This window comes from Cetorhinus maximus, chromosome 18, assembly GCF_964194155.1.
Source record: "Cetorhinus maximus chromosome 18, sCetMax3.hap1.1, whole genome shotgun sequence".
In the NCBI taxonomy this organism is placed as follows: Eukaryota; Metazoa; Chordata; class Chondrichthyes; order Lamniformes; family Cetorhinidae; genus Cetorhinus; species Cetorhinus maximus.
In genome coordinates, this window is record NC_135896.1 from 75,690,307 (window position 1) to 75,705,043 (window position 14,737).

The 14,737-nt window shown below is 44.4% G+C and overlaps 1 protein-coding gene across 1 annotated transcript in view; it reads right to left on the minus strand.

Moving 5' to 3' along the window:
• Positions 1-12,316, minus strand: part of heatr4 (HEAT repeat containing 4) — a 92,399-nt gene extending 80,083 nt beyond the window's left edge. Inside the window, exons 1-3 of the mRNA XM_078563346.1 lie at positions 11,534-12,316; positions 10,121-10,315; positions 4,410-4,544 (exon numbers count right to left, since the gene is read on the minus strand). Of these exons, the coding sequence (XP_078419472.1) occupies positions 4,410-4,544; positions 10,121-10,315; positions 11,534-11,807 (604 nt within the window). The 5' untranslated portion in view covers positions 11,808-12,316. The remainder of the gene's footprint in view (positions 1-4,409; positions 4,545-10,120; positions 10,316-11,533) is intronic.
• Between the last annotated feature and the right edge of the window lie 2,421 nt (positions 12,317-14,737).

Sequence of the window (14,737 nt, forward strand, 5' to 3'; positions counted from 1 at the left end):
AGTTGAGCCCGTGCAGCAATGCAGGAGCAACACCCTGGACCAAGGTCTCCACGGCGGCTGCCATCCTACCAGTGTTGACCGGCGCTATCACCTTAGCCTGAGGGCGGGCAGACTCCTCCATGTTGCCTTGCAATCTGAGGAGAGCAGCGGACATCCCTTCCTGATGTTCTTGAGCTTGGCTTTGCAGTTCCAGCAACCGGGACATGACCGGAGTCCAGAGGCTCATCATCTGGCTCGGACTCAGCAATTTATGGCCCCCAGCAGCCCTCCAAGTGGCAGACGACAGGGAGGTCCCTGCTGTCACCGGCTGTGGATCAGACATTGCGATGTGCTCACCAGATTGTGAGCCTGAGGCTATTCTAAAGCTAGGTCCAAACGAGGTGTGTGTCTCTGTGCTGGTGGAGGGTGTGGGTGAGCGCTGTGCCAGGACTTCAAAGAGGGTGCCTTCAGATTCATCTTCAAAGGTTTCTTCGGGGTTTGATTGGAGGCCCTGGGTCATGGACTCCATCAGCTGTTTCCCAGATGTGCCTGCGGAAGCAAGGGGAGATAATTAATGCATGGCAGTGGAATCAGGACACATCACTCACAGCATGGTTGTCTGATATACATTTCACTGCTGGACCCTCACATGGTAGAGCATTGCCCACCTCACCGTCAGCACAGGACCGATCCAGAACATCGCCAGCCAGCTGGATAGCTCCGTTTTCAAATTCAGTGAGGACCTTGATTTCAGGCATTCCTCCACCAGTCTGCGCCCTTTCCCTGTTGTTGTGTGCCAGCTTGCCCTGCATGAATAGAGATGGAGAAAGAGTAAGCAGGACGCCTGCCAGGCCAGATGATAACTATGCCTGGCCTGTGTGGGTGGTGAGTGTGGACAGGGTGAGGACAATGACGGTGAGTGTGAGACAGTGAATGGTGATATCCTCTGAACCAGTAGTGAGTGAGAGCCCTATGGATGTGTGATGGGTTTGTGAGCGTGGAGTTGAGAGTGATGAGAAGAGTGACTAACCTTGGCGGAATGGAGATGATCATTCATCCTATTGGGGCACTGGGTGGCTGTTCTCTTTTGAAGGGCGCTGGCGCTGATTACCGCTTCCCCAGCAGGATTAGTGAGGTTGCTGCCCATTCTGTGGCCAGAGCGAGGGTAGAGGGCATCTGGCGGGACTCCATGGCATCCAAAAGGCGTTCCAGTGACAAGTCACTGAACCAGGGGGCTGCAGTCTTTTTGCCTTTCAGGGCCATGACTTCCATGCGGTGGTGGTGGACTGGAAGCACTGCGATGTGTGCGCACAGCTGGACCTTAAACATGGTGCGCAGCGTGATGAAGCAGCGACGTGATAGCGGGCAGGTGAAAGGGAGCCCGCGCGCCATGGAAACGGCAGGTTTCGGGCAATACAGCATGAAAACCCGCCATTGAAGCTGGCAGGTAAAACGTTGTTTTGCCCACCCACTCCCCGACTTTGTGCAAATCTAGGACAATTCTGCCCATTGTGTCACCCTTCATATTGTTCCTGTTACTATGTGAGATTCTCCTATTGTTCCTGTTGCTGGGAGAAAGACTCTCCCTATTGTCCCTGTCATTGCGTGTGATTCTCCCTATTGTTCCTGTTAGTGTGTGTGACTCTCCCTATTGTTCCTGTTGCTGGGAGAAAGACTCTCCCTATTGTCCCTGGCATTGCGTGTGATTCTCCCTATTGTTCCTGTTACTTTGTGTGACTCTCCCATTGTTCCTGTTATTGTGCATGTGACCCTCTATTGTTCCCATTACTTGGTGTCACTCTCCCGACTGTTCCTGGTATGTGTGTTTGACTCTCCCTATTGTTCCTGTTATTGTGCGACTCTCACTATTATTCCCATGACTGTGTATGACTCGCCCTATTCTACCTGTTACTGTATATGAGACTATTGTTCCCGTCATTACGTGTGACTCTCCCTATTGTTCTTGTTACTGTGTGTGTGTAACTCTCCTATTGTTCATGATGCTGTGTGAGACTCTCTCCCTATTGTTCCTATTAGGGTGTGTGACTCGTCCTATTGTTCCTGTCATTGCGTGTGAATCTCCCTATTGTTCCTGTTACTGTGTTTGTGACTCTCCCTATTATTCATGAGACTGTGAGATACTCTCCCTATTGTTCCTGTTACTGTGTGTGAGACTCTCCCTATTGTTCATGATACTGTGTGAGAGATTCACCCTATTGTTCCTGTTACTGTGCGAGACCCTCCCCATTGTTCCTATTACTGTGTGTGACTCGTCCTATTGTTGCTGTTACTGTGTCAGACTCTCCCTATTGTTCCTGTTACTGTATGAGAGACACTCCCTATTGTTCCTGTTACTGTATGAGAGACACTCCCTATTGTTCCTGTTACTGTGTTTATGACTCTCCCTATTGTTCCTGTTAGTGTGTGTGAGACTCTACCTATTGTTCCTGTTACTGTATGAGAGACACTCCCTATTGTTCCAGTTACTGTGTTTATGACTCTCCCTATTGTTCCTGTTAGTGTGTGTGAGACTCTCTCTATTGTTCATGCTATTGTATGTGAAAGTCTCCCTATTGTCCCTACTACTGTGTGAGATTCACCCTATTGTTCCTGTTACTGTGTGAGACTGTCCCTATTGTTCCTGTTATTGTGTTTATGACTCTCCCTATTGTTCCTGTTACTGTGTGAGAGACTCTCCCTATTTTGCCTGTTATTGTGTGTGAGATTCTCCTTTTGTTCCTGCTATTGTGTGTGACTCTCCCTATTGTTCCTGTTACTTTGTGTGACTCTCCCTATTGTTCCTGTTACTTTGTGTGACTCTCCCTATTGTTCCTGTTAAGTGTGTGTGTCTCTCCCTATTGTTCCTGTTATTATGTGTGTGTCTCTCCCTATTGTTCCTGTTATTGTGTGATTTGCCCTATTGTTCCTGTTACTGTGTGTGTGTCTCTCCCTATTGTTCCTGTTATTGTGTGATTTGCCCTATTGTTCCTGTTACTGCGTGGGCGACTCTTACTATTGTTCCGTTTCTTGTCTGACTCTCCCTATTGTTCCTGTTACTGTGTGTAACTCTCCCTATTGTTCCTGTTATTGCCTGTCTCTGCCTATTGTTCCTGTTAGTGTGTATGTGTGGCACCCCCTATTGTTCCTGTTACTCCGTGTGTGGATCTCCCTATTGTTCCTGTTATTCTCGGTCTGTGATTCTCCCTGTTCTTCCTGTTATGTGAGACTCTTGCTATTGATTATCACTCTGTCTTTCTCCCGATTGTACCTGTTACTGTAAAGGTGTGACTCTCACCATTGCTCCTTTGACTGTTTGCGTGACTCTCTCAGTTGTTCCTATAATAGTGCATTTGACTCTCCTCTTGCCACTGTTACTCAGTATGTGACACTCCATATTTATCGCTGCCACTAAGGGTAATATTTTTGCCCGTGTGTCTATTAGTCTGTTTTTCTGTAAACAATATATTCCAAAAACTAATGGATGGATTGCAACAAAACTTGGTACACAGATAGGGTATGGCCCAAGGATGAGCTGATTAGCTTTTGATGATGATTGCTATGATTCTCCCACTCATTTCACCATCATCATCAATCGTCCACTGATTTCCCCAGCATCATCAATCTCCCACTGATTTCCCTATCATCTTCATCAATCTCCCACTGATTTCCCTATCATCTTCATCAATCTCCCACTGATTTCCCTATCATCTTCATCAACCGCCCACTGATTTCCCTATCATCTTCATCAACCGCCCACTGATTTCCCCATCGTTACCTACCTTCCTCTAATTCCCCACTAATTCTCCTATCACTATTAATCTCCCCATTTATCTTTAATATGACTCTACAATGTATAGTGGCATAATAGTTATGCAACTGGACTGATAATACAGAGGCCTAGGCTGATGATCCAGAGACATGAGTTCAAATCTCTTTATGGAAAATTTAAATTCAGTTCATTAAATAAATCTATAATAAAATTTGTATTTGTAATGGTGACCATGAAATTACCAGATTGTTATAAAATCCTATCTGGTTCACTAATATCCTCTAGGGAAGGAATCTGCTGTGCTTCGTCAGTCTGGCTTACATGTGACTCCAGATCCACAGTAATGTGACTGACTCTAAGTTGCCCTCTGAAACAGCCTAGCAAACCATTCAGTTGAGAGCAAATAGGGACGAGCAATAAATGCTGTCAGTGATGCCCACATCTCATGAACTAATATGAAAGTGTTCTGTAGCTACAATGGGCTGATTTCATAGCCTGGGACCACACTGCTCCAGCTAACACCAAGGATCAAAAGTCTTTGTCTGTCCTGACACTACCATGTGGCACAAGGACAGCTGCAGACATCTTAAACATCAAGAACACAACACTGAACAGGAATTTAAATGTTTCAAGTTTTTAGGCATATAAATGTTAATGATACCTTTGCCTTCTTCCAGTTTTGGGCGCTCAATAGCTCCACAGGCACAAGTTACTAAGGCATTGAGCTGGACATGACTATGTATCGCTTTGAGATCGCTCTTCAGTTCTTCTACAGTGATATCCTGCCAATGGGAATCTAGAGTGGAACACAAATTAAAACTATATATTACAACTTTATATGGTAAAGTATCATGATTCTTGTCAAAGCTTGTACCTGAGCACCATCCAGTGTGTAATGAAGCTAGATGCTGCAAGGTCACATGTTCAACTCTCAATCTGTTCACAGGAAGAGTGTTGGGAAAGAAATAGGTCAGGGTTCTTATTGTCAATCACGATCCAGAGACCCCTCAAAAGTTATGTGTATGCTCCACAGGGTCAAACTATCTACTGAGAATCTCTGTTTGGGTTCATACATGAATAAAAGTCTCTTGGCTGAGGAGCTAAAGTAAACCCAGTTCACTGTCAACAAATATATATTACACTTAATCCCCTAATCTAAATCATTGTCATAGATTGCAAATAGCTAAGACCCAAGTATTAATTTTTGTGGTGCACTGACAGTTACAGGCTGCCAACAGAAAAATGACCCGTTTGTTCCTGCTCTCTGTTTTCTGTCCATTAAGTAATCCTCAGTCCACATATCTCTAATACATATCTAATATATTTCCCCCAATCCCATGAATCCTAATTTTGTATAATAACCTCTTCTGTGGCACCTTATCAAATACTTTTCAAAATCCAACTTCATCACATCGATTGGTTCCCTCTTACCTACACACTAGTTATCTTAAAAAACAGATTTGTCAAACACGATTTCTTCCATAAGTCCAGTTGACTCTGCCTAATCATATTATTATTCTCTTGAGTGCTCTGTTACCATATTCCTAATAATAGATTCTAGCATTTACCCTACTACTGACGTTAGGTTAACTGGTCTATAGTTCTCTCTTTTGTTCTCTCCCACCTTTATTGAATAGTAGGGTTATGTTTGCTACCTTTCAATCCATCGAACTGTTCTAGAATCTATGGAATTCTGGAGGATCAAAACCAAAGCATCCACCATCTCTGTAGCCACCTCTTTTGAAATCGTAGGGTGCAGGTCATCTGGTCCGGGGATTTGTCAACTTAAGTCCCATTAATTTCACCAGCACTATTTCTTTACAAATAGTAATATCCCCAAGTTCCTCATTTCCAAGAGACCTTTGATCTTCCACTATTTCACAAATGCTTTTTGCTTCCTCTACTGAGAAGGCAGACACAAAATAGTTGTTTGAAGTCCCTGACACTTCCTTATTCGCCATTATCATTTCTCATGTTTCTGCTTGTAATAGGCCAACATTTACTCTTGCTAACCTCTTCCTTCTAACATGCCTTTTACAATCCGTTTTTATGGGCAGAATTTCCCCATCGGTGAGCAGGGGGCGGGGCCCACTCGCCAATGCTTAGAATGATGCGTGGTGATGTCGGGCAGAACTCCCGATGTCACCGTGCCCCATTTAAATTTTCCGGTAGGCGGGGCCATTGACAGAGTAATTAAACTAATTAATGGACCTGCCTGTCCAACCTTAAGGTTGGTGGGCAGACCAGGTGCCCCGGCAGGAATTAGAAAAAGCATGAAACCTCATCTACCGTGTAGGTGTTAAAAAATTTTAATAAAGTTTTTGTTAAAATTTTGGATATGTCCCAGCTCATGTGACAGTGTCACATGAGGGGACATGTCAGGAATTTTTTTTTCTCTATTTTTAATTTCTTTCACAAAACAGCTAATCTCCCTGAGGCAGCACTTAGCCTCAGGGAGATGAGTGCGCTCTTTCGTGCACATGCAGTGGCACTAACAGCCACCATCCTTACCTGGGACGGTCATGGTCCATTTCAAAAAGGAACTACGGAAGGGAAAAGGGTGTCATTTTCATCTTTATAAGTTTACCCCTCTAGTGGAGTCCAAGGGTCTACCAAGACAATAGCTACCCAGAACAGGGTCATTAATATGGATTATGGCTCTTTCAAAGGCTGAAGCCTGGGACAATATAAGCCATAAAACAAAACCAGGTCCAGACACCAGATAAACATCCCTTTATGAAATAATTGTGGAGGAAGGAAGTCACTTGATCCGAGTGACCATTTTAAAATCTCTATATTCAGTTCAGAATCTGGAACAAGCAGTCTGCTGCCTCCAACTTGCAAGACCAATAGCAGGACTCCAGGTTGACCAAGCAACCTGCAACAAGTCTCAGCCCCTCGAAGCCTGTTTACCTGGAAGCCTCTGACCATCACCTGCCAGGCAGACCAAGTCTATGTACAGCAATCTCATCTCACTGCATCACCACCCACTTTAAAGGGATTCTGCACTGATGAATTTTGTCAGGAATCCAACAGAACTGGAACTTCTCTGTGAAGGAACTCCCCCTCCCCCTCCGCTTGCAGACAGTTGGCAAGAGGAGTTCAGTTTTGCCTCCCTCACCTGTCCCTAATACACACACCGAGAGTCAGCACCTGTGGAACCTGTACCCCAGTGAGAGTCAGCGCCTATGAAACATGTACCCGAGATTCAGCATCCAAGCAACCTGTACTTGAGCGACACTCAGCACCTATACCCCAGTGAGTCAGTGCCTGTGGAACCGCACCCCACTGAAAATAGCTGTTGAGGAACCCATACCCCAGCAAGAGTCAACAGCTGTGGAACCACTACCCTAGCGAGAATCAGTGCCTGTGGAACCCGTACCCCACTGAAGATAACAGTGTTGGAACCTGTACCCAGTGATAATCAGCACCTGTGGAACCCAGTGACAGTCAGTGCTTATGCAACATGTACCCCAGTGAGTCAGTGCCCCAGTGAGAGTCAATGTCTGTGGAACCCGTATTCCAGCAAGAGTCAGCTCCTGTTGAACCCAGTGACAGTCAGTGCGTGGGCAACATGTACCTAAGTGAGTCAGCACCCATGGAATCCATACCCCAGTGCGAGGCAGCATCAGTGGAACCTTTACCAAACAGAGAATTAGTGCCTGTGGAACCCGAATCCCAGTGGGAATCTGCGCCAGTGCAACCTGCAGCCAAGTAAGAGTCAGTGCCTGTGGAATCCGTATCCCAGAGAGAGTCAACACCCGTGGAACACATACCCCAGAGAGAGTCAGTGTCAGTGGAACCAGTATCCCAGAAAGAATCAGCGCCTATGGAACACATATCCCAGTGTGGAGTCCATCATAACAGTACTGTTTTTGTTCTATTACTGGATTAGTAATCCAGAGGCCTCAACTAATAAGCCAGAGATCCCACCAAATTTAGTTTTTAGAAAAAAACAATTAAATACATTTGGAACAACCTCTTGCTCGAGTATGGATACTGCAGGGTTTTTTCTATTTATTCTTTCACGGGATATGGGGGTTGCTGGCTAGGACAGCATTTCTTGCCCATCCCTAATTGCCCTTGGGAAGGTGGTGGTGAGCTGCCTTCTTGAACTGCTGCAATCCATGTGGTGTAGGTACACCCACAGGGCTGTTATGAAGAAACTTCCAGGATTTTGACATAGCGACTGAAGAAACGGTGATATTGTTCCAAGTCAGGATGATGTGTGGCTTGAAAGGGAACTTGCAGGTGGTGGTGCTCCTATGCATCTGCTGCCCTTGGCCTTCTAGGTGATAGAAGTCATGGTTTTGGAAGCTGTCGAAGGAGTTTGGTGATTTGCTGAAATGCATCTTGTAGACGGTGCACACTGCTGCCACTGTGCATCGGTGGTGGAGGGAGTGAACATTTAAGGTGGTGGATGGGGTGCCAATCATGCGGACTGCTTTTTCCTGGATGGTGTCAAGCTTCTTGAATGTTTTTGGAGCTGCACTCATCCAGGTAAACGGAAAGTATTCCATCACACTCCTGACTTGTGGACAGGCTTTGAAGAGTCGGAAGGTGAGTTACGCGCTACAGAATTCCCGACTTCTGACCTGCTCTTGTAGCCACAGTGTTTATATGGCTGGTCCAGTTCAGTTTCTGGCCAATGGTAACCCCCAGGATGTTGATAGTAGGGGATTCAGTGATGGTAATGCCATTGAATGTCAAGGGGAAGTGGTTAGATTCTCTCTTGTTGGAGCTGGTCATTGCCTGGCACTTGTGTGGCACAAATGTTACTTGCCACTTATCTCCCCAAACCTGACTATTGCCCAGGTCTTGCTGCATATGGGCACGAAATGTTTTAGTATCTGAGTCATCATGAACAGTGCTGAACATTGTGCAATCATCAGCGTCCTTACTCACTTCTGATCTTTTGATAGACAGAAGGTGGTCACTGATGAAGCAGCTAAAGATGTTTGGGCCTGGGACACTGCCCTGAGGAACTCCTGCAGTGATGTCCTGGGACTGAGACAACTGACCTCCAAAAACCACAACCATCTTCCTCTGTGTTAGCAATGACTCCAACCAGTGGAGAGTTTCCCCCTCAGATTCTCATTGACTCCAGTTTTGATATCACACTCAGTCAAATGCTGCCTTGCAAAGGCAGTCATTCACACCTCACCTCTGGAGTTCAGCTCTTTTGTCCATGTTTAGACCAAGACTGTAATATGTTCAGGAGCTGAGTGGCCCTGGCAGAATCCCAACTGAGCATCAATGAACAAGTTATTGCTGGGTAAGTTCTGAATCTTACTGGGGTACAAGTTTCACAAGTGCCGACTCTCCCTGGGGTATTCTCACTGGGATACAGGTTCCACAGGCACTGACTCTCATTAGGGTATGAGTTCCAAAGGCACTGACTCTCACTAGGGTATGGGTTCTACAAGTGCTGACTCTCACTGGGGTACAGGTTCCACAGGCGCTGACTCTCACTGGGGTATGGGTTCCACAGGTGCTGACTCTCACTGGGGTACAGGTTCCACAGGTAATGACTCTCACTGGGGTATGGGTTCCACAGGTGCTGACTCTCACTGGGGTATGAATTCCACAGGTGCCAACTCTCACTGAGGTATGGGTTCCACAAGCGCTAACTCTTGCTGGAATAATGGTTCAACAATGACTGACTTTCACTGGAGTGCAGGTTTCACGGGTTCTGACTCTCGCTGGGGTATGGGTTCCACAGTTGCTGACTCTTGATGGGGTATGGGTGCTGATTCTCACTGGGGTATGGGTGTTGACTCTTTCTGGGGTATGGGTTCCGTGGTCGCTGACTCTCGCTAAGGTACAAGCTCTATGGGTGCTGACGCTTGCTGAGGTAAGGGTTTCACGGTCGCTGACTCTCGCTGCGGTACAGGTTCCACAGATGCTAACTCATTTAAAGAATTAATTAAGAATTTGCAACAAATGTACGTGCCCTTAAATAATAAAAGCTCCATGGAAAAAGTGTTCCAACTATGGCTACGAAGTAAAAGTGACCATGAAGCTTTTAGATTATCACAAAAATCCTTATGGTTCACTAATGTCCTTTAGGGAAGGAACCTGCCATCTTTAATCAGTCTGGCCTGAACTTAATTCCAAACCCACATGTGGGCTCTGGTTTAGACCAAGTCCTGTCTTCACACCTCCATCATATTGCATGACACTACCACCATGTTAAATGAGACAGATTGAGAACAGATCTAGCAGCTCAAAACAGGACAAATTAATATATTAAAAACCTATACCCCAGAAATAGTCAGTGCCCATGGAACATTTGACACAGTGCTCTCAGCAGTTGTGGAGGAAAAATAAGGAAAATTGAGGAAATAATTTCCCAAATTTCTCTGAGCTTACAGATGTGCCAAGCTTTGATCCACCCTGCAACCATGTTGCGCACAATTTGCAGGTCCTCTCGTGTTTTAAAAGGTTTCTTCACTTTTATTTCCAGCAATTCGTAGTCTGGCAGTCTCAGTCCTTGCTCCACAGTGTAATCAGCCACGGTAGGCAGGGCTGTCCACCTTCTCATGCCTTTTGATATCCTCTTGGATTCTGCATGGGTAAAGATAGAATCAGTTTTTCCACTGGCTTTGCGGCAGAACAAGGTGAGCATCAACAAAGCTGTTTTCCATTCTTGGAGGATGCACTTACTGAAAGTCTGTCTTAATTTTGATCCCTCATCATTCTTCCTCCTCCTCCTTTCAACATCTGAGCCCCACTATTTCCTCTAGCTTCAGAAGCAGCTCTCATTATCTCTGTGTTTTTATTTTTGCTTTTTGTTTTTAGCTTTTAGCTCATTATCTCTTCCCTTACTTATGCTATCTCAAGGAGTTAGACTGCCTCTTTAGTGCCAAATACTTCTCTCCTTTGGCTGGGCAACAGCAGCAAGATAACTGTCTTCTTCATAGTGCCACTCATATAGGGGGCAACTAATGCTTAACCGTTATAAAACACTGGTTAGGCCTCAGTTGGAGTACTGTGTCCAATTCTGGGCACCACATTTTAGGAAGCATGTCAAGGTCTTGGAAAGTATAAAGAGATGTTCTACAGTAGTACCAGGGATGAGGAATTTCAGTTACCTGGAGAGACGAAAAAGTTGGATTTAATCTCCTAAAAGTAGAAGGCTAAGGGAGGGGTTTACTAGTGGTATTCAAGGGTTTTGATACAATAAGGGGAAACTGGTTCCATAGGCAGGAGGGTCAGTAACCAGCGGACATGGATTTAAGGTCATTGGCGAAAGAACCAGAGGGAGAGAATTTTTTTTGCATAAACTGAAGAAGCAGAGGTAAAATTGGATGCGTGGAAGTTTTATTTTCCCAGAAGATAATTGATTTTCTCAGAGGGTGATTCCAGATGCGAGTCTTTGCAACCCTTTAAGGAGGACTTAAGAGGCCTGTTCGACAAAAGCTGTGAACACAGCAAAGGGGAAGTGAGATAAACCATTCTAAGCTTGGGGCCTCTTGGGAGCTTTGATAAGTCACCAAGATATTTGAGGGAAGGTTCATGCATGGGCTTCTTTTTTGCCTCTCCTAAAAAGTAGTGTAGGTCTAGTTCATACGCGTGGGAGCAAGCCCAGAAAAAGTGCATAGGGGGCTGCATGCTTTTCATCATCCCATAAACAGGCAACCAAGATTACGGACTAGAGCTTGTGGCAGAGTCAAAGATGATGCCTTCAGTCTTTCTAATGTGGAACTGGTGATCAATCAGCATTCTGCCACTCAGTGTAACAAGCACACCGGATTACCAACCCAGCTTTACTGGAGCTCAGACCTGGAGCTGTCTGTCGTTTGTCTTGCTCCCCTTTGTCCTCTGTCCACTCTACCGGCAACTGAGGAAAGCATTCCTGGAGGTGTTTTTGATATTCGGAGAGGTTGTCCATGATAATTCTCTCCTTGTATTTCTCACCATGGTGATGAACCACATTGGATGACCCTGAAATGTAAAACATGTGGCCAAAACTCAATGATGCAAGACAACATTTAGTACCCAAACATCTCCAACCCATCTCACCTTTAACACCTAAACAGGAACAGAACAAAGCCATGAAAAGCCAGTTAACCCCTTTCTAATAGATCAAATCCACATATCCACCACACCTCCTAAGCACAGAGTTATCTCTATCCCCATTTAAACTGCCCACTTCAATGTCCTTCCCAAAGTCATTAACTTATTCTATAACCTCATGCCATTCTGGGTGACTTTCAGTTTTTAACTAATGCCCCTTAGTATAGGGGGAGGTGGTGGCATAATGGCATTGTCACTGGACAGGTAATCCAGAGACCCAGGGTAATGCTCTGGGGATGGCAGTTGGTGGAATTTGATTGCAATAAAAAAAAAATCTGGATTTAAAAGTCTGATGATGAGCACAAAACCATTGCCGGTTGTCGTAAAAACCCATCTGGTTCACTAATATCCTTTAGGGAAGGAAATCTGTTGTCCTTACCTGGTCTGGCCTACATGTGACTCCAGACCCACAGCAATGTGGTTGACTCTTAAATGCCCTCTAAACAAGGGCAGTTAGGGATGGGTAATAAATGCTGTCCTAGCATGAATAAATAATTTTAAAAATGTGAACACTTCTCCACCTCAGTGACTTACTCTCAGAATGTGTGAGGGGATTCCTGTTTATTTTGTACTTACAGAATGGATGAGGGTTCACTCCATTGTACCTTCGCTCCAATCCATTTCCACATTCCCCATGTAAAAGTCTCCCCAGAACAGTCCACTGTTCTGTTGCTTGAACCCAGATCTTGGCCTGTGGCTCTGAACTCCACCCCCAAACTGACTAAAGAGAGAGGAGCTGATCAAACACAGGCAGCAGAAACAGCAAGACAACAGGAGACCTAGACAAATAGAATAGAACCAAAAGCAGGACACACCAAAAAATTGCAACTTCTGATTTCCTCCCCAACCCCACTGTTCCTCCAGCCATGGCCTCCCCTTCAACTTCCAAAATCTGCAGTACTGTTTCCTCTGAATCTTAGAATCACATAACACAGCAGACACACAGATCCATGTGGAGAAATCCAGGAGAAAGTCAGTTTGCACAGAGAGATCACAGAGAGATACAAACCTCCAGTGGAGAAAGATGATGAGACACAATGGGGCAGGTGCTGCAGGGAGATACTGACATTTATAAAATGGACACAGTGCTGAAGAGAAAGACAGGTATATCATTGGGAAAGAGACAGACTGATTAGTGCAACATAGTCAGTACCAAGGTGAACTGAGAGCATCAGGCAATTGGATACAAGCAATCCCAGCTCATTTACAGCTTGCACAGAATAGACCAGTAAAAAGCCCAGAATATCATGATAAAAACAGATTTTGATTTGTTCAGTACCTTAGTTCAGTAGTTTTCATCATACATTTTGTACTACATGGCAAAATATCCATCCCATTTGTTTGAAAATTCCACTGTCCTCAACACAAGGAAACCTACTAGTATAGAGTAAACTAGCTAAATCACAAAGCAGATCCAAAGGACTGAATGGTCTGCTCATTTATTAATGTTCCTATGTTTCTACACAAAAAAATACAAAATGCTGGAAAATACACCAAATAAGATGTTAAAAAAAATACTTGTAGGGAATACTTGGTTAGTTTTTGACAGAGATATGAATTTGGATCCTGGAAGGATCTGTTAACATTGAGAGATAGGATGAATTGATTTTTTTTTAGAATGTTATGGATTGTCTCTGCTGGTGTGGTGGAATTTGTCACAGCTGTCAAAATGTGAGCAGCATTTTCAGAGCAGCTTGTTGGATATAGATTGGCCTGAAGACTCCTCAGTGAGGTGAAGCTCTTAATAAAAATAATTTATTTTTTTCAGTTTTGTAGCTATAGAGCATCAACCAGGCAGGGAAAAGTCTCAAGGAAGAGCTGCGTAATTGTAACAACTTTTGAGTTAACACAGCATGGTCCAGGCATGTGCTCTACTGAGTGTCCTTTTCACTTGGTTCAGATTGTTTTTGGGTCCGGTCACAATGAAAAAAAGGCAGTAAAACCACAAGAGGTCATGAATTCTACATAATGGGAGTGATTGATATGTATTGTCTCCAATAGTACTCTACATAATGGGAGCGATTGATATGGGTTGGCTCCATCTACACTCTTATAAAATGAGAATTGTGAATAATGGGTTGGATCTATGTGTACTGTTACACAATGACATTAATTGATATAGGTTAGATTCAGTGGCACCCACATAGTCAGAGTGATTGATATGGGTTGTATCATTTTGTACTTTTTATATTGGGAATGATTGATATGGGTTGGGTCCATTGGCACTCTGCATGATGCGAGTGAACGATATAGATTATCTCCAATGGCACTGTACACAATGACAGTGATTGACATTGGTTGTGTTCATCTCATCTATCAGTACACAATGGGAGTGACTGACATAGCGTGTGTCTATGTATACCCTACACAATGGGAATGATTGATATGGGTTGGGTCCATTTATATCCTGCACAACATTTGTGATTGATATAAGTTGAGCTATCTACATCCTACAATGGGAGTGATTGATATGGATTGGGTCTATCTATACCTTACACAATGGGGGAACAATCACATTGAGTTTAGGGTACTGGTCTAGTAAACCAGAGACCTGGATTAATAATCTGAAGACATTAGTTCAAACCCAGCCATGGCACCTGGGGAATTAAAATTTAGTTAATTAATTAAATAAATCTGGAACTAAAAAATAAAACCATCAGTAACGGTAATCATGAAACCACTGGATTGTCATAAAAACCCATTTGGATAACTAATGTCCTTTAAAGGAAATCTGTGTCCTTGCCCAATTTGGCCTATATGTGACTCTAGACCAACAGCAAAGTGCTTGGTCGACTCTTCCCTCTCAAATGGTCTCTAGCAAGCCACTGAGTTGTAATAAAACCCCTGCAACCTACACCACAAGGACCGGAGTGGTTCAAGAAGGTAACTCACCACCTTCTCAAGATCAAC